Source organism: Podarcis bocagei (genome assembly GCF_964188305.1).
Source record: "Podarcis bocagei genome assembly, chromosome: 13".
NCBI classification, from domain to species: domain Eukaryota; kingdom Metazoa; phylum Chordata; class Lepidosauria; order Squamata; family Lacertidae; genus Podarcis; species Podarcis bocagei.
Window position 1 is genome coordinate 31,805,080 of NC_138138.1, and position 27,482 is coordinate 31,832,561.

The following is a 27,482-nucleotide window of genomic DNA, read 5'->3' on the forward strand; positions in this document are numbered from 1 at the left end:
AGGTTAAGAACAGACCTCCAGAACGAATTAAGTTCTTAACCCAAGGTTCCACTGTACATGATTCTTTCCCTTCCCCAAAAAACCTCCCCCAAACCCTGTGAGCTAGGTTAGGCAGAGAGACACCCAGTAAGCTTCATGGCTAAGTGGGAATTGGAACCTTGGTCTCCCATGCCTTTGTACAACACTGTAAATCACTACCCCAAACTGGCTCCTGGCAATAAATGAACATACTATTTATCAGCTCCTGTCTGGAGACTTCAGTACATAGGCAATGTTCAGCAGACAACATGCTTTTCATTTAGTTTTCATAATAATTATTTTTATTACATTGAATCAATATTTTGCCAGCATTTTCAGTTATAATAGTAATATGTAGCAATATAAAAATGATACTAATAAAGAAATAATAATCCTTGTGTTTGCATTTCCTTTTTGCCTCTTGTGGTTGAAAGAATTGATATATAATACCTTCAAGTACCACAGTGATTCATTTAAACTGCTAATTGAATATCAGTTACACCTTTAGGGTAGAATGAAATTATTTGCTGTGGGGAAAATGAAGAGAAGAGTGCTGATGAGAATAAATGCCATTTTTGAATCATACTAATACAGTATAATATTATTAATTGAATCTTATTAATAGCTATGTTGGACAACATTTTAAACGTTGGGAATATTTTTTATTTATTTATTTATTTATTTATTTATTTATTTATTTATACCCCGCCCATCTGGCTGGGCTTCCCCAGCCACTCTGGGCGGCTTCCAACAAAATATTAAAGTACAGTAATGCATCAAACATTAAAAGCTTCCCTAAACAGGGCTGCCTTCAGATGTCTTCTAAAAGTCTGGTAGTTGTTCTCTTTGACATCTGGTGGGAGGGCGTTCCACAGGGCAAGCGCCACTACCAAGAAAGCCCTCTGCCTGGTTCCCTGTAACTTGGCTTCTTGCAGTGAGGGATCCTCCAGAAGGCCCTCGGCGCTGGACCTCAGTGTCCGGGTAGAATGATGGGGGTGGATACACTACTTCAGATATACTGGACTGAGGCCGTTCAGGGCTTTAAAGGTCAGCACCAACACTTTGAATTGCGCTCGGAAACTGTACGATGGGGTACTGCATACAGGATTAAGCACTGGACCGATTTATAAATCCCTAATACAGAAATATTTCATTATTCACTCCATGTAATAAAATTCTGCATATAAGGGCTTTGGAATTGACTCAGGAAAGTTTTGCCATAATTTGACCCTTAGGGATATATACCTATTGTATGATGAACAACCTTTCCCATATATTCTGTAGGAAACAGAAATGTACTGATTCAATCTCTACCAGCAAGGAAAGAACCTAAGGGTATGACATAGGTAAGTGGATTCCTAATTTCTCTAATACTTAAATTGAAACTTTAGAAACTTTAAGGAGTATGAAGTATTATTTTCCTCTCAGACCCATGCCCAATCTGCTTCAAATGTTAAAACTATTCCATGGCCCACAGAACCGAAGAACACAAAATTGACAAATTACCTATTGCTGTGAAATTGGAAATAAGTGTTTTGTTTTCATCTCTGCAGCTATCTAAACGAGGCAAGACAGAGAACACGGAGGTCGATGGGAGCATCCACATTGTTGTCATTGGTGTTGGTGTCTTTGATAAGCTGAGTTAATTTTTATTTTTTCCAAACACATCAGTGAGTATAAGAGAAAGAAAGGCATGAGGATGGGAGTTAAGGGTTTCCATGAGACACTGTGGGAACGGGTTACAGAGGAAAGACCTGAGAGAGGTACACATGATTCTCTTTTCTTTCCTTTCCTACTTCCCTTGTTATCTGTACTCATGTGCCATCCACTTTCTTTTTTCCTTTGTGTTGGCCTAAAATTTATTCTACTAGGGAAGGAGAGGGAATTTCCTTCTAAAATACAATACAATACAATACAATACAATACAATACAATTATATAAAACTATGTATACTTTGGGCTGTATCTAAAGTTGCATGCAGGGAGCTGTACTTGCAGAACTGGGCTTCCCATTCCTCTCTTATCACCTTGCGGTCTCAAAATCTGCTCTGATGGAGCCTTCCGTGCTCTGCAGCAGATGCTGGGGGGAGCACTACAGAGGAAAAGAGGGGTGCAAGCTGAAGTCTGTAATGTTAGCAGAACAGCAGCATTATAAAAAATGTTTCAACAATACAATTTCAAATGGAAGATGCTATAACTTTGGATAAATTAAATGATAAGCAGAACTGGGTCAAATTTGAGCACTTTTGTGTGCTTTTGATTTCAAAATGGAATATTTAGGAAATTGAAAACATTTTTTCATTTGGAAATCAATGGGATATAAACATTTTAAAATTTATTTAAAGTGTTTAAGATAAGAACAAAGACCAGATTCAAGACATTGCATAATGGGGATCAATTTTTATATTGAATTGCCATGATCTATAGTAACAAACTATAAAAAGGTTCAAATTAGCAGCCATCTTTACACCGCTCTTTTCACTTTGTCTCTGGGTTTAAACAAGCATAGCTGATGTTTCTCATGCATATTTCCATGCATTATCCCACAGGAATCACCATCCAGCATCTTTTGTGCTTAAATAACTTATGGTGTCCCTACCATTGTATCATGTAGAGATTTCAACATAGAAGAATTGTTCATCTTGCTGCTCTCCATTTATTCAAGTGACTGTATTAGTTGTACAGCATAATGAGGAACCAGACAAGGACTGTAAATGAATTTATTCTCCTAGGATTCATTGGGACTAAGAGGGTTGAACCGCTACTTTTCATTTTATTCTTCATCACCTACGCTGTTGCTATGGTAGGCAACTTTATCGTTATTACCTTGGTGTGGTGTGAGAACAGCCTTCACAGCCCAATGTACATGTTCATTGCTAACCTGTCTTTTTTAGAGATTATATTCACCACCACAGTTATCCCTAAAATGCTATTCAATTTCATGAGTCAAAGAAAATCTATCGCCTTCCATAGTTGCATCCTGCAGGCTTACATATATTTCTCAACAGGTTCCACAGAGTTCTTCCTTTTGGCTATCATGTCATTCGACCGCTATCTGGCCATTTGCAACCCTCTGAGATATGCAGCCATCATGAGCACACATGTATGTTTTCAACTTATAGCTGCCTCCTGGATGTGGGGCTTCTTTGCAGTCCTACCACCTACAATCCTGGTAGGCCAGCTGCCATTTTGTGGACCCAATTCCATCAACCATTTCTTTTGTGATGTTGACCCAGTTCTCAAGCTGGCCTGCTTTGATGTAAAGAAGATTGAGATTATTAATTTTGTCAATTCAGCCTTGCTCCTCCTAGGCTCATTACTGGTGACAAGTGTATCCTATATATTCATTATTGCAACAGTGCTGAGGATCCCCTCAGCAAAAGGACGACAGAAAGCATTCTCTACGTGTGCCTCTCACCTAATTGTGGTGACACTGTTCTATGGGAGTTCTATTTTCATTTATGTTCAGCCACAAAAAAACCACTCATTGGACCTCAACAAGGTAGCCAGCATACTGAACACAGTGATAACTCCATTAATGAATCCCTTTATTTATAGCCTAAGAAACAAAAAAGTCAAGGAGGCCCTGGACCATTTAGTCAGAAGAAAGATTTCCCCCTTAATTAACCTCAGAGTCCTGAAAACGGAAGAAGGGTCCCAACACTGTGTAGTATTAACTGACAATGTAAGTAAATGAAGATTATGTAGGGGTTTACATGCATGCATTGGAATGGGAAAGAAATATGGTTCAGCTGAAAGTTCTGGAAATATTCTGTAGGTCATTCTTTTTTGGAGATATTGAACCTTAATTACAGCTTTCAAACTAACTATTGAAATTCTGTGGTGTTTAAAACTTAAAATCCTCTTTCATGGATAACTCTCACAGTATATTCTTTGAACAGGCACTGTCTTTCAACTCCAGATCAGTAAGTTGCTACAAAAACTATCCACTCATGACTCTTTGAGCTTGTTTGGAAACAGTAGCCTACAAATATGGTAGTTATTAACAATTTCTATAATTGGGAATCTAAAAAAGCCCCTGAAAACTATAATATGTTATTATTGGAAGGAGAAAATTAACCATCGCTAGAAGCTGTTTTCCTAGGCTAATGCAAATAATGTAACTGTGTTTCTCAGTGGCATCAAGTTTAATGTTTCAAATTGTACTTTAATTATGATTTATAGATCTCCAACAGTATTTTTTTTTCTACAAACACGTTTAGCTCTCTAGAGGCAGCTGTGAATTCCTTGAAAGTATTCCTGATAATATTTAACTTTAGAGTTGAAGAATTAAGGAACAATTTGTGATAACACAGTTTTCTGTTGTGGATAGACTGTCATTTTTCTAACATAAGTGGGATCTGAGGCAATATATTTGGGTGTGGAATGTTCCTGTTTAGGCCTCCAGCCAATCACCCAACCATGCCCTATTCCAGGGTACTCCATTACACCCCTATTAGTTTTCTGGTTCCCAACCCCACCACCAATTTGGGCCAATGAAAGTTCTTCCCAATGCAAATAGCGCCATAGACTCATATCTGATCAAGACTACAGCATGAAGCAAATGGTTAAAGGTCAACATCCAAACATAAGGGTCTGATCTAGTTGTGGTTGGTTTGTTTGTTTTAAGAAAAATATTTTTTATTAATTTTCAAACTATTCCAATCAAACCAAATTATTTTAATTTAATACAATTTCTTAAAATCAGCTTTCCCACTTCCGATGCAATCGTATGTCCAAGATATGTTATTAGAACTGTTTCGCTACTTCCTTTCTTATTTAGTCTCCAGTTGACATCCTTCACTTGTTGTCAAGCCATTCTTCCAGCTGTCCACGTTTTCACCTTACAAACAGCAACCTTGGTTAAATCTTACGTATATATTTATAATCCATTACACGTGTGTAATCTTTCTTCTTCATTTTTGTTCTAGACCTGGTGTGTTGAAAGAGTTCAGTTCTTTCTCTTGTTGTTTACAGTGTTGGTATGAGTGGTACAAGGTCACATTTAATTGCTCTTCACTGTTATCAAACTAACTTGTGAACCACAGCCATAAATAAATTGCAGAGTGAACTATCCAGACTTCGGCATTAAATTCCCGTCTGCAATTCTCTCTCAGCACACAACACACAGCAAAAAAATGATAGTGATGACAATGACAATGAATTCATGCTGTTGCTAATTGCAAGTACCATGTTATATTTAGTTTGGCACACAATCAGAGATGGAAAACAGATTCTTCAGTCTTCAGCAGTGTGCAAACGTATGTGTGACTGACGAAATGAAATGGGTTTATCCTGCCTGACAAACACCTACAATAAAACAATAAAGAGGGTGGTGTCTCTACTGCAATAGACACAAGTTAATATCACCAAGGCAACTATCTATAAACAAACAATAAAACCCATAAAATGGCAAAAGTAGTTTCTTTCCAAAATAGATTTTATCTTAAATAATTGCGAATGCAGTAAATAAAGAATCCATTTGTGATATATCAGTAGTTCTGTGCTCGTTTTTTGCTCTTTCCAAAATTGGTTTTATTTCAAAAAGTAATAACCAGGACACCCCAAAAGCTGTTGAGACTTTTTCTTTTTCTCAAAAACTCCAAAAAATGATGGAAGACAGCCCTACTATATGGTCTATCTCACTAAGTCTCTCTGCTCTGCTCCACTCCCCTCCCCTGCCTGATACTTAGCCTTCTTCCTTTGCCTGATTAGTTCACAGCCACCCTTCAGGGCACACACATTCTTCCCCCTTCTGCATCATAGTCTGTCAATTCAATCCCAGGATTTATGACAGCTGGATTGTGATTGGCCTTGCATATGTGATTATGCTATCCATATGTCACCCTGTTCTGTGTGGATTCCCCATCAAGGGGTTCCCAGACAAATAGAATTGTGGCTAAGCCCTGAAATTACAACACAAAACTCCTGTGATTTTCTGATTTCAGAGTTGCAAATGAATTTTTTATGGAAGCAAATAACATGGAAATGAGTGCTAAACTTCCACCAGATTCTGCTAGTTTTTCAGATGTGGCTTTTACATCGTGTGAAAGATCACATAAAACATGGAAATTATCAGGTAATAAAACATCAGGAAAATGCAGTGAAATACTGTCTGAAGCTTAAGTATGGCATCCAAAGTGCTCAACCCCTCACTGTCACCATCCCACAATCAAGTGTACACAGCATAAACACAAGGCTGGTGTCCCACCAAACACAAGGCATAAACACAAGACTTAACAAGACCCTGGTGTCCCATCAAAGATTATTTGTGCATTTTTATTTGCTTACGCCTTAATGGTTCAAAAATTGTATAGAAAAAGGGTGGGGTTTTGAAAATTTGAGCTGTTGGCAGCAAAACAAGAAGATATTTGAAGGGGGTGAAAGAGAGGAAAACTTTGTAATTTGATGGTGGGGGCAAGAAATTGCACCTAAAATGTTAAATATCTCAAGTGGTTGAGGGTCATTTTCAAACTCCAGCCTTTACAGAAATGTCTTCCAAACACATGCAGCCATGCAGGGCTTTTCACAAACAGGCTGAGAGACTGGTAACACTTCATAGAATCCAGAGAATGTCACCATGTCCCATGAGGTTTTTGTAGAAAGTGCTGCTAAACAATAAGCATAAAGACCCCTCCACACCACTGCAAGTGCAAATAGGGCTTTTCTAAAGGTCAAAGAAGAGGGACACGGGTGGTGCTGTGGGTTAAACCACAGAGCCTAGGACATGCTGATCAGAAGGTCGGTGGTTCGAATCCCCGTGACAGGGTGAGCTCCCACTGATCGGTCCCAGCTCCTGCCAACCGAGCAGTTCGAAAGCACATCAAACTGCAAGTAGATAAATAGGTACCGCTCCGGTGGGAAGGTAAACAGCGTTTCCGTGCGCTGCTCTGGTTCGCCAGAAGCGGCTTAGTCATGCTGGCCACATGACCTGGAAGCTGTATGCCTGCTCCCTCGGCCAATAAAGCGAGATGAGCACCGCAACCCCAGAGTCGGTCACGACTGGACCTAATGGTCAGGAGTAAAGGTCAAAGAGCAATACCTTGACTATAGCCCCATTAGATCATGCTATCCTTTGAGGCTTACAGCTGAGTAGCCTTTTGAAGGCCCACATGACCCCATGGCACTCTGCCTCTTTCATGGGGACAAATTTATGCACCACTTGGGTGTAAAAAGCAGTTTATGAAGAAAATAAAACAACAACATCAACATTAAAAGGGTTTAAAAACAACTATTGAAAACATTTTTTAAAAAAATCAGCAATAAACTAAAAACAGAATAAAATATGAACACTAACACTGCTATAGTGACAGGGGGCAGATCAGTACTTTAGATGAGTACCCATGCATTAGTTCTTATACAGAACACAGTGAGTCTTTCTTGTTTTATTGCTCTCAACCCTGAAGCTGCACCTTCAGGCATTGAAAATTTCATTTTTGTTATTAGAACTACTCATTCAACTAATGTTAACTTCCTGAAATGGCCTACATTATGTTTTAATGTATTATATACTCTGATGTTAGCCGCCCTGAGCCCGGTCCTGGCCAGGGAGGGCAGGATATAAATAAAAATTATTATTATTATTATTATTATTATTATTATTATTATTATTATTATTGCTGCTGCTGCTGCTGCTGCTACTACTACTACTACATAAATCCAACTCATTATGTCCTTAACCATAAATATAGTTTACGGCCTGAATATACACTGGCAGCCCTTTTGTTTCCATGCCAAATTTGAGGTGTTTAGATATTAAAAGCCTTATGTGGCCCAGGACCCCAAGCACTGACTTTCCCTATGTAAAACTACTGGGACTGTGACATCATCATGAGAAACCCTTCTCTTTGTGCCACTGTTGAGGGAGGTCCAGAAGGTGGTGACAAGAGAACAGGCCCTTTTTGTAGTCGTATCTCATTTTTAAAAAAGAATGCTTTCCGCAGAAAACCCAACTTCTCATCATTTCAGTGCCAGGTAAATGCAGTTCTCTTTTCCTGGGCATTTCTAATATTAGTTTCTGGGCAGAAACTAATAATATAATATAATATTTTTAATTTTTTGGTAATTTCATCACTAAATAAGTTTAAAGCAATATATAAGGATGCTTAAATAAGAATCGATATACATTTAAATAACATTTACAGTTTTGAATCTTTCTGATAAAACCTAAGCACTTTCCTCACTAGCCTCCTTATAGCATTTTTCATCTCTGTATTTCTTAATGTGTAAATGATTGGATTCAGCACTGGGCTGATAACTGTGTAAAGAATGGAGACCACCTTATCCACTGTAAATTTCTTGAAGGGCTGGTCATAAATATAGATACATGGGATGAAGTGTAAACTCACTACTGTGATCTGGGCTGCACATGTTGAAAGAGCTTTGTGCTTCCCTTCTGAGACATGATTTCTTATCTTGAACAAGATGATGCTGTATGAAATGAGCAAAGCAATGAAGGTTCCTGTCACAACAAGTCCATTGTTGGAGACCATGAGTAGTTCAACAGTATAGATGTCTGTGCAGGCCAATCTGACCACCTGTGGAACATCGCAGTAGAAATTATCCAGTATGTTGGGACCACAGAATGGTAACTGCAGGATCAGTGCTACCTGGACCATGGAGTGAATGGAGCCACCTAGCCATGCACACAAAATGATCCCAAAGCAGGTTTTCTTGTTCATGATGATCATGTACTGCAATGGCTTGTGAATAGCTAGATATCGATCAACTGCCATCATTGCAAGAGAGAAAACGACTGTACCCCCAATGAAGTGAAAAAAGAAAATCTGTGTCAAACATCCATTGAAGGAGATGGTTTTGTTCTGGGAAAAGAGCACTTGCAGCAATTTAGGTGCAGTTACTGTAGATTCACTAACATCCAGAAAAGCCAAGTTGGCCAGTAAAAAATATAAGGGCATGTGGAGGTGGTGGTCTGATATTACAGTGATTATAATGGTGACATTCCCTAACCAAGTAGCTGTATAAACTGTCAGGAATAGAAAAAATAAAAACTGTTCAAATTCTGAATTTTGTGACATTCCTACTAATACAAATTCTGTAACTCTGCTTGTGGAGTTATCCACTGCCATTCTGAAGACTTGTGACAAATATCTGGAGGGAGGAAATAATATTTTTTTTATTTCATTTTATCCACATTTTCATTTGGTTATCAGTTTATTTCTTCACAATGTTCAAAGCATATGGGTGATTCTATTTTTGGTCACTTTACCTCGTGAAAAATTTCAAGAACTTAAATTTTGTCTTAAAAAATCTTATCTGTCTCCTGCTTTTGGACTTCCTATAGGCATCTGCTTGGCTGCTGTGACTGGAAAGCAGAATACTGGGCTTGACTGGCCATGTGCCTGATTCAGCAGTGCCTTCTTATGCCCTCCTGTGATCTTATGTTTATCCATCCAGTTTAATATTGTCTACTCTGAATGCCAGAAACTCTGCAGAAAGAATTTACTACCATCACGCTAAAAAGTTAAAAAAAAAAATCTCATCCATAAGAAGGCTAATATTACCTGCTGTCCAGCAACATCCATGTCAATAATAAAAACACTGAGGGAGTAAGTTGGGCTCAATAGTTTCCAACCATATGCAGATTACATCTATCAAATGATAACTTCTATACCTTTGCTTCCATTTTAATCACACTCTGCTTTCCATGCTATTCTTCTAATCTGCACATCTATGTATCTCTCTGCACTTCCCCACCTCCCTGCTCTTCATTATTAGGAATAGGCTGAGATATAACAAAAATCCTTATTATAATATTGTTTTTACTGTTCTGCTGGGAGCCACCCAGAGTGACTGGCAAAACCAAGCCAGATGGGTGAGGAATAAATTAACCACCACCACTACCACCACAGTGTTTCTTGAGTTATCTGTGCCTGTTGTAGAAGAGACAGATGGATTCCATTTAAGGGGCTGCACAGCAGCTCTCCCACTTTGCTTTTCTGTGTTGACACTGGAGTCAGTGGGATTGTGTCCATTAAGATGTGACTATTTAGAACAACAACAAAGAATTCAACAAAGAAGCAATTAGAAGTGGTCCAATACCTTTTAGAGAAGGATATGTACCTTCTTTGGAAGGCAATTATGTAGCAGACAAGCCTAATTTTCCCCAAAACAAAACAAAAATATATTCACCACATATGAAAATTTGCTGTTCATCCTATATGTTATGTCCCTCAATTTATTATTTAGCAGTACAATGCATCTGTACCTAGATGCTTCAATTGGTATGTTGACCTGCCCTCATTGCTTGTGCAATCATTTTTAATGAATTATTGAATCTAAAAGCCATTGCCCAATCTCACAGGACTTTCTGTGGCTTTCACACTAAATGTGTTTAAGTAGCAAAATTAAGATGATAACTAGCTAGCTAGATGAGAGAGAGAGAGAGAGAGAGAGAGAGAGAGAGAGAGAATCCAGTCTGAAGGAAGCAAATTAAAGTCCCATAATGTCAATGGGAAAACCTCAAATCTGCCATTAAAATAAAATGCTTCACTTTAGTTGCCATAACATTGTGTGAGAAACAAGCCTGAAACTCTTGAATTGATACATGTTAAATGAAATGAAATAAGTGCACCATAAATACCTGATGTGTCCAAGATCTGAGATTCTACTTCACCAAGACCTTCCAAAATCTAATGTACTTACAGCTTTGATGTGATCACTGGTATTGTAATAAGCAGGAGAGAAAATTAGCCTACTTCTGTGAGAAAACACAGTCAACTTTGGCTTCCCCATGTGGTCTCTGAAGCTGTTGCCTAAATTTAATTTAGCAAGAGACCATAACATCTCTTGGGTCTTCAACTGCTACTGCTTTAGCTCTTCCTAGAAATGTTTCAGAGGTATCATTATGTAAGGAAAGCTGCATCAATGGACCAGTTACATGATTGCTTCTCCAAATTTGATTCTCATTTCATTCTTTTTCTGCTGAAAGTGTGTCAGGGTATGCATTGTGTTTGTGCTAGTTGGTCACATACAGTGTTAGGTAGCTCACAACAAGGGTGTGTGGTGACCTTTGAGGAGTTTGATGCTGCTTCTCTGTTTAGAAATCTGCCAGCTCTTGCAAAAGTGATTTGAAGAAAAAAGAAGAAGAAAATAAATGTTTCGGCTCCCTAGAGGCCATCAGAAATCCACCTGCTTTATTATGCACTAGCTGCAGCTTCTACACTATCAGTGGTCTTCACTATCAGTGACTATATGCCTCTGGCTGGGAATCATAGACCAGGGAGTGCTCTGTGCTCAGTTTCTGCTTGTGAGCTTCTCATCGGCATCTGCTTGGCCACTGGGAGAACAAAATGCTAGATTAGATAGGACTTTGGCATTATCCAGCACATGCTTCATATACTCTTAAGTTTAAAGGCAGTTTCGTGTATAATGCAGCTGCTGTAATCTAGCCTAGGGTTTATCAGAGCATAGACCATTGAAGTCAATTTATGTCTATCCAGAAAGCACTCCACAAAACACATGCCATTTGTGCATCTAAGGACAGTAATAGATCCAAGTGTACCTGTAAGGAGCACAACTGCAACTTCAGGGGGAGGGTGACCCCATACAGAAAAGGATGTACCCTACCAAAACAAACTGAGGAACCCCCCTCCAAACAGTGTCTCTTTCTTTGCACTGAGCTTCAAATTCTTGGCCTTCATTAATTGTTACTGTTTTTTGCCTTTCCCTCATTTTTTTTTTGGTTTTTTTTTTTTTTTTTTTTTGCCTTTCCCTAAGTTAAAAAAAGGCTTAATATTGTTAGGAGTTTCTGAAGTTCTGTATAATTTGGAGGAAATGGAGTGGGCTGGATCAGCATAGAATAAGGGCCCCCATAAGGGGCCTGAGCCATGTACTAAACTCAGGTTAGAGCCTCTGCCACTCTGGAATCTCTTACTCTAGCCGCCCAGTGACACCCTGGTAGCTTGGCTTGCCCCCTCCCAGTGGTCAACACTGGGCAATCCCATAGAGGGGTGTTGGGTGCTCCCCTGACCCCAATGGAGTGTCATTGCACCTGTAGGGGCTCGGAAGAAAAAACTACACTATTCCACCACTACATTGTGGGCTGTGTAATCTCTCTTCAGGGAATCAGATTATTTGTCAGAGGTTCCAGGTTGCCCGCAAGATTGAGGGGGCCTAGCACACACTGCATGTATGTGACATCACACACGTTGTGCATGGACGCATGCAGGACATCGCAACATCTGGAGTAGGTTGGGTGTTCTGGAAACTGTGACGCAATGTGCAACACCTGTGACGTCATGCATGTGCACTGTGTCTGATCCCCTCAACATTGAGGCGCCCTTTCCAATAAAGATTGAGGGAGCTGGAGACACATTGGCCCCCTAGAGTTGGCGCATCTGTTGGTTGCAATGAAATACCTGGAGCTTTTCTCAAAGTTCCTCACATGTTTCACCTGAGGAGAGACATCCAAATTCCACAAAAGGGGTCATATTGGAGGTTAACCAGCAAAAGGGCATCACCCAATACTACCCCACATGACAATAGGCTTGTGGACAGGTTGTCTCTATACCGCATTGTGTTTAAGAGTGTGCCCTTGTTGATTTATATGGCTCAACAATTGTCTACACACAAGGACAGGCTCTACACTCAATAAGCAATACATGAGAATAACAGAACAAGTGCACAACTCAAATTCTTATGTTCTACACACAAATGTAATGTGAGATCAGCCTGATTTTAAGCGATGGGAGGAACATTATACTTTATGTTAGGGCATTGAATCTGAGGTCAGAGAACTCTTAAAGTTCTGCATATATGTGCTTTGGAATTGACTCAGGAAAGTGTTGCCATAGTTTGATCCTTTGGGATGCATACCTGCTGAATGATGAACAATTTTTTTCCATATATTCTGTAGGAAACAGAGTTGTACTAATTCAGTCTCTATCATTAAGAAAAGAAGAGTGGGGCATGACACAGGTTGGTGGCTACTTAATTCTTAGAATATTTAAACTGCAACTTTTTTAAAAATTAAAAGGGTATTAAGTACAGTGGTACCTCTGGTTAAGAACTTAATTCGTTCCAGAGGTCCGTTCTTAACCTGAAACTGCTCTTATCCTGAAGCACCACTTTAGCTAATGGGGCCTCCTGCTGCTGCTGTGCCGCCGCTGCACGATTTCTGTTCTCATCCTGAAGCAAAGTTCTTAACCCAAGGTAATATTTCTGGGTTAGCAGGGTCTGTAACCTGAAGCGTATGTAACCTGAAGCATATGTAACCCGAGGTACCACTGTATTATCCTCCTCCAATTGCTTCAAATATTAAAATGATTCCATGGCCCACAAAACTAACAGTATGAAGGTATAAAAGAAACTTGAAAAGAAGCAATATGACCCTGAATGAACAAATTACTTATTGCTGTCAAACTGGAAATATGACTGTGAGGGGTGTGTCTCCAGTATGAATCTCTATAGCTTTCTGAATGAGGCAAGACAGATAAAAACAATGTATCTCAATGAGACCATCCATGGTAACGTGATTTAATTCTTACTTTCACAAACAAATCAAGGAAGATAAGAGGGAGCAAAGGATAATAATGGGAAGTTTATGGTTCCATGAGATACTATGGGTGCAAATTATATTTGCAAAGAGAGAGGGTTGCAGAATGGTTCTCTCTTCTCTCCTACTTCCCTTGCTCTTTCTACTAATGTGCCATCCACTTTCTGGTGCACATATTTTTTTTCTGTTTTGCTTAAAAGGTATTGCAGCAATACTACTACAGTGGTACCTCGGGTTAAGAACTTAATTCGTTCTGGAGGTCTGTTCTTAACCTGAAACTGTTCTTAACCTGAAGCACCACTTTAGCTAATGGGGCATCCTGCTGCTGCCACACTGCTGCATGCGATTTCTGTTCTCATCCTGAAGTAAAGTTCTTAACCCGAGGTACTATTGCTGGGTTAGTGGCGTCTGTAACCTGAAGCATCTTTAACCCAAGGTACCACTGTACTGCCAAAAGAAGTAAAAAAACAACAACACCTCAAGCTGGGGAGGGTAGCCTGTTCCATAACAATATATATAAATATAGGGTTTTGAGTAATGCTTCATGTAGGGAGTTCGATTTGAACAACTGAACTTTCAACCCTGTCTTCTCTATGTATTCTTTAAATCTGCTCCAATGGGTCTTCCTCCTCTCTGGAGCAGATATTGAGGATGCAGGAGACACTATGGAGGAGAGGAGGGGAAAGTTCTGTGGCATTAGTGGAAGTCTGAAGTGCTGCCGAAGCAGCAGCATCAGATATGGTTCATTATTTATTAAAATATTTCAACAGTAACAGTTTCAAACAGTTAAATTAAATATTAAGCTTGAAGGTAAGAACTTGTGTGTACTAGTTTCAAACTTATTTAGGAGGTTGCTTATGCTTCCCCCTTTTGAAATTTGTAGGAGATAAACGTTTTTATTGTCTATAAAGCTTTTAAAAAGTTTTTTAATGAAACTTTTCTTTATTTCATCATTTATTCAGTTTAGTACAAGAAAGGGCTTAGTTTTCAATCTATGAAAAATAGTATATCAGTCCTAATATCTTGTATTTTTTTCAATTTCTCATGGTCCATTTCTTCCCTTGATTTAAACAAAAACAGCTGATGTTTCTCATGTATAGTTCCATGCATTATCTCACAGAAACAGGCATGTGGGAAGTTTTGTCCTTCTCTGGCTCATGGTTTCTATACCTTTCTTACATAATCCAGAATTATCACAGCAGAAGAAGAATTGGTATGACCAATACCTGTACCTCCACTATCCCAAGTGACTCTTTCAGCTGCACATTACAATGAGGACCCAGACAAGGAATGTGACTGAATTCATCCTATTAGGATTCGCTGGAACTAAAAGGGTTGAACTTGTACTCTTCACTTTATTCTTCATCAGCTATGTTTTTGCTTTGGTAGGCAACTTTATCATTATTGCCTTGGTGTGGTGTGAGAGGACTCTTCACAGCCCAATGTACATGTTTATTGCTAACCTGTCATTTTTAGAGACTCTGTACACCACCGCGGTTATCCCCAAAATGCTAGTCAACTTCATGAGTCAGAGAAAATCTATCGCCTTCCATAGTTGCATTTTGCAGGTCTACATCTATTTCTCAGCAGGTTCCAGTGAGTTCTTCCTTCTGGCTGTCATGTCATTTGACCGCTATCTTGCCATTTGCAACCCACTGAGATATACAGCCATCATGACCGTGAGACTTTGCCTCCTGCTTATTGCTGCCTCCTGGATGTGGGGCTTCTTTGCAGTCCTACCACCTACAATCCTGGTAAGCCAGCTGCCATTTTGTGGACCCAATTCTATCAACCATTTCTTTTGTGATGTTGACCCAATTCTCAAGCTGGCCTGCTCTGATGTAAGGAAAATTGAAATGATTAATTTTGTCAATTCAGCTTTGCTCCTCCTAGGCTCATTACTGTTGACGAGTGTGTCCTATATATCCATTATTGGAACAGTGCTTAGGATCCCCTCAGCAAAAGGACGACAGAAAGCATTCTCTACATGTGCCTCTCACCTAATTGTGGTGACATTGTTCTATGGGAGTTCTATTTTCATTTATGTTCAGCCGCAAAAAAACCACTCATTGGACCTCAACAAGGTAGCCAGCATACTGAACACAGTGATAACTCCATTACTGAATCCTTTCATTTATAGTCTGAGAAACAAGAAAGTGAAAGAGGCCCTGCGACATTTAACCAGAAGAAAGATTTTCCCTTTAATTAATTGCTGAGTCCTGGAAACAGGGGAAAGTTTCCCTACACTATGTAGTGTTGATTAACAATTAAAGTAAATGGGGACTATTTGTAAAATAAAAAATAAAAATCTTTATTACAGCTTTAAAACTTTTAGTAGTGGGTGGGGTTGAGTTTGTAGTTTTTACTGAGAAGACCAGATTGAACATTCTCACCCAGGGTCACACATTCTCACAATTTTGTGGTTTCCTGAGCTCCTTTGGAAAGCAGCAGAAAACCAATATCATTGTTATTAATAATATATATTACTACAAACCTGAAAATTATTCTGTGAGTGTTAGATGTGGAAAATAAATCCTCAAAGAAACTGTTTCACTTAGCTAATTACAATTATATAGTTGCATTTCTGAGTTTTGTTTAATGTTTTGACTGGTACTTTATATTTGAATTTATAGATCTCCAGCAGCAATATATTCCACAAATATTTTCTGGGGAATTTTTTGGTCATGCTGAAGCCAGTTGTGAAATACTTGAAGTTATTTATGATGATTTCTAATTGCAAACGTTGAAGAATTAAGCCACAATTTTCTTTTGCATAGTCAACTAGTACTCTGTTGTAGAGAGACAGTCATTTGTCTCTATTAAATGGAATCTGCAGCAAAATATTTTGGTGTGGAATGTTTCTGTTTAAGGTGCCAGCCAGCCAGTCAGACATATCCCATTCCAGGGTACTCCATTACATCCCTTCTAGTTTTGTGGTTTCCAACCTCAACTCCCACCCCAGGATTGACCCAACAATTGAGCATTCAGTCTGGTGTGGAGGTGCCATGCTTCACAAGAAGCTTTCTTTTAGGAAAGCCATTGGCAAAGCCTCACTCAGAATCTGAAAGATTGCCCTTTCCCCTACACAGCTGTTGATCCTGGGGTGGGTGAGTGAGGAAATCCAATTTCAGAGTGTCATCTGTATCCTGCAGGATTACAGCTGTTATGCAGTGAGCAATCCTTTGCTGGGTGTGTGAGTGCTCCTCAAGTGTCCTTCCTCTCCTTGATCCACCTATTGAGGGGAGGGGGCAGTTTGGGGAGTGAGGCTCCATAACCAGCTTTTCTAAAGGAAATTTGCTTGTGAAACACTCTGCGGGACTTCAGCTGGTACAGCTTTCAGGCTTGCAAATGGATTCCAAACTTGGAAACATGGTTTCTTCTTCTTCTTCTTCTTCTTCTTCTTCTTCTTCTTCTTCTTCTACTACTACTACTACTACTACTACTACTACTACTACTTCCTTGAAGCAAATAACATGGAAAGAAGCACTGCAGTTGTTCTCTTAGATTTCTAAGAAGTGGCTCTTATGTCATGTGAAAGCTTGAATATAATGCACAAATTAGCAGGGAAACATCCAGAAAATGAAATAAACTGCTGTGTGAACACTGCCCAGGTGTACAGCAAAGAAGCAAAGGGTAAAACTTCCACACTCAACATAACAGTCTGAGCCAGATCAGAGAGCACAAACAAAAAACAACAACACTCATGCAATTGCTAAGTGTGTGTCCAATGTTGTTTCTAGTTTGGCCAGAAAGGATAAACCAATAAAACATGTGAAGTACAGTGTACATTTTTGATAGGAATCGTTGATAACCCTTGATATTGGAAGTGGAGTCTTATCACTGCACATTATCACATTAAAAGTGATTATTCAATAAGTACACAGTTCATCCCATAAACAGGATAATTCCTACATAAACTGATAGAATGTCCCCTAAAATGGCTGCAAGAAACAGCACTATGTCCATGTCAGCACCCAAATGCCTGAGAGAACAAAAATGACTGCTTGGTGCTGATCAGATATCAGTGGTAGCACTAGGCAAGGTTGCCCGTTAAGAACATTCTGCACATGGGTATGGATAACTGATATGGATTAGACTGATCTGTCCATCCCTGGTACAAAGTCAAGGCATGAGGAACGTATAATACAATAGCCCTGAGATATACTGCATCTATTGCAGTATAACAAAACAGTTAACTTCTCAAATAAGTGGTGTGGTAGAATGCACTCTAAAATTTATAATTGTGTGCTCTGTGCACAGTTGCTTGCCAAGATGTCTGTTAGTAACTTTTCCCATCACAGTTCCTCGCCTTGCATTTATTGGCCTGGAAAAAATAACGTAAGAGTTTTTAAACTTGTTAAAGTTCTTAAATGCTTTTTCAGAGGCATTTAGAAACACTAGAATATTGTCACTTCTACGTACACTATCCCCAGTAAGGGGTGTAGCATATTAAATTTTACTGAGAGTAGACCTATTGGAATTAATGGACATACGTTAGTCATGTCCATTGATTTTAACAGGTCATTAATTTTAATATTCTATGCATAACATTAGATTTGGAAGCTGCAGTTAGCGCAGAATACTGCAGCACGATTTCTGACAGAAGTGGGGACCATGTGCTCAGAGATCTGCACTGGCTGACAATTTGCTATTGGTCCAAGTTCAAGCTGTTACTATCAGTATATAAAGCCATTAATAATGTGGGACCAGTTTGCTTGTGAGATTGCCTTACCCCACATGTGCCCACTGAACCACTTTGATTGGCAAAATCAGCATTACTACAAGTGCCAGAAAAAACTTGATCATTTAGTGTAGCAGTGCCTACACTATGGAACTCCCTGCCTATTGAGATCAAGCAGCTGCTTTCACTGTACTATTTTTTGTGCCAGCTAAAAACATTTTAGTTCAGACAAGTCTACCCAGATGATTAGGAAACTGAGGCGATTTTAAACTATTTTAGTATTTTAACCTTTGCATGTTTCAAAGAATGGCTCTAGTTTTTTTCATGATCCTATTGTTTTATCTCTTTGCTAACTGCTTTGAATAAGTCTGGGAAAGTGTCCTTAAACTGCCATATTCAACCACAAAGTGTAGTTTATGTCATCTACCGCAAGAAATCTCATTAGCTGTAATGAAATACATTTTTTTGCTTTCCTCAAAATTCCTCAAATGTTTCACCTGATGAGAGACATTCAGATTCACACAAATGTGAATCTAGAAGACATTTTGTAGATAACTCCACAAAGGTGCAACACCCAACACAAATCCAATGAAACATGCCAGATGACAATAGGCTTGTTCACATATTACATTGAACCAAGGCACAAGTTGTCTCCCTACGGAGTTTTTGTAAATATGTATATAGACTCAACACTCATTAAACATTACATGTGAATAATTGTACAGGTGTACAGCTCACCTGTTATATACACAAATTCTAAACTCATTGAATTCTGTGTGTGAAGTGGAAGATTCAGTGATCAGAGAAACAAAATATTTCATTATTCATTCTGTATTTTAAATGTCTGCAAATAAGTGCTTTGGAACTGGTTCAGGGATATATTGGTAGGCCTGATATAATTTGTTCCTTGGGGATACATACTTACCCTTTGATGAATAACTGTTTCCACATATCCTGTAGTAAACAACACTGTGTTCATTTGGTCTCTATCATGAAGAAAAGGATAAAGGACTATAATGTTCTAGGCTGCTGCCTTCTTCATTCACCTAATATTTACACTGAAACTTTTAAAACAGTATTAACTGCTCTCTCACACACCTATGTTCAGCCAGTTCTCTCCTGTGGGGGTGGTAAGAATCCAAGATAATGAAAACCTGAAAGAAGCTTGAAAAAAAACATTAATATTGCTGAGGATGGACCCATTGCTTAATTTTGGCAATTTGGAAATATATGTTTGTTTTCGATTTTATCCCTGCAGCTCTCTGAAAGAGGCAAGGCAGAAAAAATTGTAGCTTAATTAGACTATGCTTCATGAATTACCTTTTATTTTGACAAACATGTCAATGAAAATAAGAAGGGGAAACCGATAATGAAGATTGGGGTTTCACTGGCACCCTATGGGTGCAAGTTACATCTGTAGAGAAAAGAGATAAAGGCTTATTGCTGAAGACCTGAGAGAGGTGGGAATGGTTCTATTTTCTCTTCTGCTTCTCTTGCCATCACTGTTTATGTTCCATCCACTTTTTCCCTCTGCTTCCTCATTCTCTTTGTTCTGTTCTAAAATTCATTCCAGCAGTGTCACTACTGGTAGAAGAAGTGAAACATACTGAGATAATAATATGTGTATTTATTTTATTAAAATATTCCAACGGTAAGAGTTTAAAACAGAAGCTGGGGGCATGTTGGATGAATTAAATAATAAGAGTCAGGTTATCAATTAGTGCTTTTCAGTACCATTGATTTTAAACTGGAACATTTAGGAAATTACTCACATGTCTTGCCTTTGAAATTAATGGGCGATAAACATGTTTAACACTCTCTAAAGTGTTTTATTTTATTTATTTATGTTTAAAAATGAAATATTGGCCTTATTGCACATTTCTATTGTGTAATTTGATAGAGGGCAAATGTTTTGCATTCATGAAACATAGAATTCCAGTTTTGGTTCTTTCAATACTTCTCTCTTCCCTACTTTCCCTTAGTTTAAGCAAGCATAATTGATTTCTCGCAGTGCGGGAGGCAGTGGAGGACAGAAGTGCCTGGCGTGCTCTGGTCCATGGGGTCACGAAGAGTCGGACACGACTAAACGACTAAACAACAACAACAACAAATTGATTTCTCCATGCATGGTCCGACTGGGAATGCCATATGGACTCTTCCATGCTTCTCAAACTCAGTTTTCATGCCTGTCTTATCTTATCTAAAATTTCAGAGTGGAAAAAGAATTTGTCTGCCCAGCTGTTACCCATCTCTCCATTTCCTCAAGTGACTGTTTCAGCAGCACATCACAATGAGGAACCAGACAAGGATTGTAACTGAATTCATCCTCTTAGGTTTCTCTGATACTAAGGTGGATGAACCAGTACTCTTCACTTTATTCTTCATCACCTACACTGTTGCTATGGTAGGCAACTTTATCATTATTACCTTGGTGTACTGTGAGAACAGCCTTCATAGCCCAATGTACATGTTCATTGCCAACTTGTCTATTTTGGAGGCTCTCTACACCACCACAGTTATCCCCAAAATGCTAGTCAACTTCATGAGTCAGAGAAAATCCATCTCCGTCCATAGTTGTATCTTGCAAGCCTACATTTTCTTCTCAGCAGGTTCCAGTGAGTTTTTCCTTTTGGCTGTCATGTCGTTTGACCGCTATCTTGCCATTTGCAACCCACTGAGATATGCAGCCATCATGACCATGCGCCTTTGCCTCCAGCTTATTGCTGCCTCCTGGATGTGGGGCTTCTTTGCAGTCCTACCACCTACAATCCTGATAGGCCAGCTGCCATTTTGTGGACCCAATGTCATTAAACATTTCTTTTGTGATGTTGACCCCTTACTCAAGCTGGCCTGTTTTGATGTAAGGAAAATTGAAATGATTGATTTTGTAAGTGCAGCTTTGCTGCTTCTGGGCTCATTACTGGTGACAAGTTTTTCCTATATCTTCATCATTGGAACAGTGCTTAGGATCCCTGCAGCCAAAGGACGACAGAAAGCATTCTCTACATGTACTTCTCATCTGATTGTGGTGACACTCTACTATGGGAGTTGCATTTTCATGTATGTTCAGCCACAAAAAAACCACTCTTTAGACCTGAACAAGGTAGTCAGCATACTGAACATAGTGGTAACTCCATTGCTGAACCCTTTCATTTATAGTCTGAGAAACAAGAAAGTCAAGGAGGCCCTGAAACATCTTGCCAGGAGAAAGACTTCGCCCTTAATTAAGCTCAGATTTCTGAAACAGGAAAATGGACCTATGCACTGTGTAGTATTAAATAATGGAAGTTGATAAAGGTGGGGAGGTTGGTGGGAAGGTGTACACACATCTACAAGGGTGGAAAAATGGTTCAGCTGAATTTTCTAGATGTGTAGATCATTTTCCTGGGAAACATTTAATCTTTTTTACTGTTCGAAATCTCTAACAAATGCGGTGTGGTGGAGCTTCTGGCTTTCAGTGAGGCGATATTCATTAAAAAATTTATTCAGTGATGAATCTCACAGGACAGTCTTTGTACAGATACTGTCTTACAGTCTCAGCTAACTCAGAGAGTTGGTTTGAAAACAGTAACACTATAATCCACTTTTTTTTACTTTCTCAGCTCCTGTGAAAAGGGGCATATAGCTGTTATTAATAATTTTGATAATGATGAGGCTGAGAATGACCTGAAAACTCTATTGTGTGCGTCTCAGATGAAGAAAATGTAACCTCAATATAAAATGTTTTACTTGGTTAATGACAATTATGCAATTGCATTTCTGAGAGACATCAATTTTACAATTTAAATTTGTTTGTTAACTATAATTTTCCAACAAACATTATTATCACACTGTATCCAGCTGTGAATTTCATGAAGCTAATTGTGATAAACTTTAATTGTTACGTTTGAAAACTTAAGCAACAATTCAGTTTTTGGTGGTTACACAATTCTCTGTTGTAGAGAGATTACCATCAGTCACAAATAAATGGGATTCACACACACAGTGTGTGTGTGTGTGTGTGTGTGTGTGTGTGTGTGTGTGTGTGTGTAATGCTTCTATTATGGTTCCAGCAAGTCATGTCCTTGCCCTATTCCAGGATATCCATTCAATCTCTTCCAGTGTTCTGGTTTTCTACTCTTCCTGCAACAGTCAGGCAGCATTTGGTACCAATTTCTCTCCCTCCCTGTCTCTTTTACAAAACTCACACACTCCCTCACAAACTACAAACCCAGGGATGCAGATATCTCCCTACTGTGCCTGTTTGGTACTATTTGGGCTATGTAAGTTTTTACACAACTGGAGAATGCCACGTATCATTATGATATGGCTGTTTCATCGCACCTTTTTATGAAATTGAACTGGGATCATATAGAGAGGGCATGCTGACATCCTGATGCAGGGAATGGTGATGTTCTAGTATTTTGTGCAGTATGCACATGTATTAATAGAAGTAAATATACAGGCAAGTAAATGAGAAGAATTAATTTCCAAAATTCTGACTTCACAACCTGAATCTGCATTAACTATTACTTTCAAGTTTCTGATCCTTTTGAAACACACACAATATTTCACGTATTCCCCCCTGATGAGCTTTATAGACTACCTGAGAGTCTCCAGTTCTACTGAGAATAAGTTTGGTAGTCTCTTTCCCAATGTCTTTTGCACACTTGGGACCACAGATACAATGTGTGATGCCACCTGTAGGCTGCAATGCATTTATTAACAGGCTCTGTTGGGGGAGAAGTGAGCTTCTGAGGATTTCAGTAGGGCAAATTGAACACATGGCATATCATCGGGGTTAACCTGAATGTTCCCTCAACCTGTTCAGTACCTATTCATATTTTGCAACCTCATGTCATCCAACTGAAAGGTAAAAATTAAGCAGTTCATAATTCTTGCCTTCCTTATTCCTGCCTGCACTTAATCAATGAGTGCCTTTCGCTCTCACAATCAAAATAGTTCATGTATTTTTCTTGACATTTCTTTCCATTTCTATTAAAATAGAGGGGTGGGGGTGGGGGTGGGGCACTGAATTTTATTTCCATGTGAGGACAGGATGAATGTTGCCATTTGATTCACACAGTTCCTAGACCCTTGCCTCCTACTCCAAATATGTGATCAGAATTGATAGCAGTTATCTGTGTCTGGGGAAGGAAAAGTAGGACCTTCTAATCTAATGTGTCCATCCCCAATCAATACTACCATGGCATGATAAACTGCTCTTCACTGAGCACTATGTGTGTGCCATGAGATTCAAATAATTTAACTTCTATTGTAGTTCTAATGATTTGAGAGACGGGTATATTGGATAAGCTTGGTATGGGGAGAGCGGGCAGCACTATGCTGTTCTCTGGTATTAAGAGATGATGAAACTTATATCTCTCCCCCCTTAAAACTTTAAATCCATTCAGTTATTGTTAATGGGGAGGAAATAGGGGGGTGGGGGACAACACCCATGTCAAAATTATGACATTTTCTTCCCCCCAGATCAAAAGTAGCCTTTTTAAGGGGGGGCATATGAGTAACAAAAAGAGAATTCTGCCTTACTAACTTTGGTTATGCTGCCTGTTTTTTTGTAGGGCAAAATGTATTAAGGACAAAATGTCCAATGAAAGCACCATTACGGAATTCCTCCTCCTAGGTTTCTCTGAAGTTCGGGAGATACAGCTTGTATATTTTGTGATCTTTCTATTGATCTATATGGCAGCATTGCTAGGGAACATCCTCATCCTTGTGGCTGTGGTCACAGATCCCCATCTTCACAATCCCATGTACTTCTTCCTGGCAAATTTGTCTGTTATGGACCTTGGGTACATCTCAGTCACAATACTAAAAGCCATGGCTAACTGTCTCATGAACACCAGGTTGATATCTTATTCTGAGTGCATTGCTCAAGTCTTCTTTCTCTTTTTCTTCATGGCATCAGACTTTTTCCTCCTCACAGTCATGGCATATGACCGGTATGTTGCCATTTGTGACCCATTGCATTATGAAACAGTAGTGAATAAGGAAGCCTGCATCCAAATGGTGACTAGTACATGGATCAGTGGTCTCCTTTATGCAACGTTACACACTGGAGCAACCTTCGCTGTTCCTTTCTGTTCCAACACCATCAATCAGTTCTTCTGTGAGATACCTCAACTACTTAAGCTCTCCTGTTCTGACTTGTACCTTGTTGAAGCTGTGGCTCTGGGCTTGAGTGCATGTCTAGGACTCGGCTGCTTCAGTTTCATAGTTGTGTCCTATGTGGAGATCTTCAAAACAGTGTTCAGAATTCCTTCGGCACAGAGTAGAGACAAAGCCTTCTCTACTTGCATTCCTCATCTCAGCGTTGTCTCCTTATTTCTTTTCACTGGCATCTTTGCCAACCTAAAACCAACTTCCAACTCCCTGGCGGGTCTGGACAGTTTAGTTGCCATGGCTTACTGTGTCCTTCCACCACTGATGAATCCAGTAATTTATAGCATGAGAAACAAGGAGATCAAAGCAGTGTTGTGGAAAATCTATGGCAGATCCTGGAAAAAACATACCAAAGGAAAATGTGGCTGTATAGGTCTGTGGCATAATATGCAAACAGGAACATCTACTCCCTGAGTAGGATATGGAAGTTTCTGACTGGCACATAGTACACAAGATGATTTGAAGCAGGGGCGCCACATATAGGGACTGGAAGGGGCTTTGGCCCCCTCAATATTGGTGGGCAGGGGGCTGAGCCCTGCAATATTGAGGGGGCAACCATCCTCTGCCACCACCGGGTGCCCTCCGAGTGCCCCTGCCCTCACCAAGGAGCCAGGCGGGGGCTGAGATGAACAAAGGGCACAGATCACCCTCCATGCATCCTGCCTCCTCCCAGCGCCATCATGTAATGCATCACATGAGTGGGCTCCCTCAATGTGGGGGCAAGTCAGCTCCCCTGATTTAAAGTGTACCTACCCATGTTCTTATGTCTTCATTATGACCCTGTTCTGTTCTATGTCCCATTGCTTTCTTTTTTTTTTAATAAAGTGGGTAGACACATACAATTGTGTAATGTTGACTAAACTAGACTAGATCATGGTGTTACTTGTAGGTTCTTTTGGCTTCATCTCTGCTTGTCTTTAGATGTAAGGCTAAGATAATGACATTTCAGCATGCATATGAAATGGATCCCACAGGAATGTCTGGGCTCTTTTTTATGCATTTCCTGGTTATTGCTGCTGAGGCTGTGTGTGGTGTATGAAAAGAGATAAACAGATACAATTTCTATTGACTTGTTCCTAGAACAGATTTTTTAAACCTTTATTTCATTATATTTACTCTAAATTCAGTTGCCCTGAAGGTTATGACTGTGGATAGAAAGTCAGAAATATTCTTATTTTATTTTTAAAAAACCTATAGTACAAATAAAAGTCTTTGGCAACTAATTTTTGATAACTATTTTGATTCATTCATCAGAGTCATTGTTACTTGAATTCATTGACCATTACTTTGTTGGGTTAGTAACAGCAAGTTTTGCTTTAAATATGTGAGTGGGTTGCACTTCCAATTCCAGCAATGAAAGTCAACGTACAATTTTCCATGCCAGAAATTAATGCTTCGAACATAAAAGAGACTCCTTAGCAGCTGGTGAATGAAATAAAAGCTGGTGTGAAATGCTCTTCCAAAATCTCTTATGCTGTTTGTGGGTGCTTATTTGTAACATAAATAACCTGTGATGGGAGGGAGAGAAGGGGCTGAAATTATCTAACACGATTCTCACAAAACGATCATATGTGAAATTTATGCTCATTTAATGTTGAATAAAATTCCTGTGTTGGTAGTTCACATCAAAAGATCATTCTTCACTTCCTGTTTCCAGCGATGGAAAATGGCAGATCCCACACAATCGGACTTCAGCCGTTCCGATAATTCAGGGTTGATATGGGGGTAATTAGCCCTGGCAGCCTCCCCAGAGCAGAGGAGGACTGTCTCAATGACCCGCAGTTTGCCCCAGATTGCCGATGTGGCAGATGGCAGGGGCACTGGGTCACAGAGCTAGGGACAGCTGACACTCCTGCGACGCCACCCCATAGCCGGACGCATCTGTTTGGGAAAATATAAAGATTTGGAAAACAAACAGACATGCTCTAAATTGAAGAAGCTGGAAAAAAACCTGCAGAATGTACAGTCTCTGCTGCAAAAGATCGAACTTCAAAGAGATCCGCATCATGACGTTTGGAATGCGGAGGGGCTTGGTATGTAAAAAAAACATTCTTTTATCCTTAACATCAACAATCCATAATGCATGCCAAGTCTCATTAAGAACTTAAATTGCTCTTCAAAAAGTGAGTACAGTGGTACCCCACAAGACGAATGCCTCGCAAGACGGAAAACCCGCAAGACGAAAGGGTTTTCTGTTTTGGAGGCGCTTCGCAAGACGAATTTCCCTATGGGCTTGCTTCGCAAGACGAAAGCCCATAGGGAAATCTCCGGGGACCTGTTTTAAATTGCTGGCGGTCGGGAGCAAAGACTTTCGCCCACAGCCGGCCTTCAGAAGAGGTCCTGGACCTCTTCTGAAGGCCGGCAGGGGGCAAAAGTCTTTGCTCCCCCCGCCTGCCTTCCCGGGACAGCGGAGACTTCTCCGCTGCCCCGGGAGATCTTAAAATGCTGGCGGGCGGGAGCGAAGCATTCGCTGCTGACGCCCAGCATTTTAAAATCTCCCCGGGACAGCAGAGAAGCAGCCCCGTGCTACCCTCTCCCGGCTGGAGAGGTGACGTGCGCCTATGGCAGGAGCCTCCATAGGCGCGGGTCACCTCTCCAGCTGGGAGAGCGCGCGGGGGGCTAAAGCAGCCCCTGCGACCCTCCCCCGGCTGGAGAGATGACGCGCGCCTATGGCAGGAGCCTCCATAGGCGCGCGTCACCTCTCCAGCTGGGAGAGCGCGCGCGGGGCTAAAGCAGCCCCCTGCGACCCTCCCCCGGCTGGAGAGGTGACGCGCGCCTATGGCAGGAGCCTCCATAGGCGTGCGTCACCTCTCCAGCTGGGAGAGCGCGCACGGGGCTAAAGCAGCCCCCTGCGACCCTCTCCTGGCTGGAGAGGTGACGCGTGCCTATGGCAGGAGCCCGCCAGCATTTTAAAATCTCCCCGGGACAGCAGAGACTTCGCTCCCGCCCGCCAGCATTTTAAAATCGCCCCGGGACAGCAGGGGCTTTTAAAATGCTGGCGGTCGGCAGCAAAGCCCTCCTGTCCCCGGAGCTTGCGGGGCGGGAGGTGGGAAGAAGGGCTTTTCTTCCCACCACCAGCCTTCAGAACAGCCTTCTGAAGGCTGGG

General features: G+C 40.2%; 5 protein-coding genes across 5 annotated transcripts; 4 read left to right on the forward strand and 1 right to left on the reverse strand.

Annotated features, from left to right (window-relative positions):
- Nucleotides 1–2,706: 2,706 nt before the first annotated feature.
- On the forward strand, nt 2,707–3,714 carry LOC308571728 (olfactory receptor 6M1-like; the record flags this gene model as incomplete). The annotated part of the gene is made up of 1 exon (XM_081167364.1): nt 2,707–3,714. One exon carries the CDS (start codon nt 2,707–2,709, stop codon nt 3,712–3,714), a length of 1,008 nt encoding a protein of 335 aa, XP_081023490.1.
- A 4,441-nt stretch (nt 3,715–8,155) lies between these two features.
- LOC308571729 (olfactory receptor 4D9-like) lies at nt 8,156–9,106 on the reverse strand (the record flags this gene model as incomplete). Its single annotated transcript, XM_081167365.1, has 1 exon — nt 8,156–9,106. One exon carries the CDS (start codon nt 9,104–9,106, stop codon nt 8,156–8,158), a length of 951 nt encoding a protein of 316 aa, XP_081023491.1.
- A 5,698-nt stretch (nt 9,107–14,804) lies between these two features.
- Nucleotides 14,805–15,749, forward strand: LOC308571730 (olfactory receptor 6M1-like; the record flags this gene model as incomplete). Its single annotated transcript, XM_081167366.1, has 1 exon — nt 14,805–15,749. One exon carries the CDS (start codon nt 14,805–14,807, stop codon nt 15,747–15,749), a length of 945 nt encoding a protein of 314 aa, XP_081023492.1.
- A 4,755-nt stretch (nt 15,750–20,504) lies between these two features.
- On the forward strand, nt 20,505–21,506 carry LOC308571731 (olfactory receptor 6E1-like; the record flags this gene model as incomplete). The annotated part of the gene is made up of 1 exon (XM_081167367.1): nt 20,505–21,506. The coding sequence occupies one exon, from the start codon at nt 20,505–20,507 to the stop codon at nt 21,504–21,506; it is 1,002 nt and encodes a 333-aa protein (XP_081023493.1).
- Nucleotides 21,507–23,797: 2,291 nt separating this feature from the next.
- LOC308571732 (olfactory receptor 14I1-like) lies at nt 23,798–24,790 on the forward strand (the record flags this gene model as incomplete). Its single annotated transcript, XM_081167368.1, has 1 exon — nt 23,798–24,790. The coding sequence occupies one exon, from the start codon at nt 23,798–23,800 to the stop codon at nt 24,788–24,790; it is 993 nt and encodes a 330-aa protein (XP_081023494.1).
- Nucleotides 24,791–27,482: the final 2,692 nt, after the last annotated feature.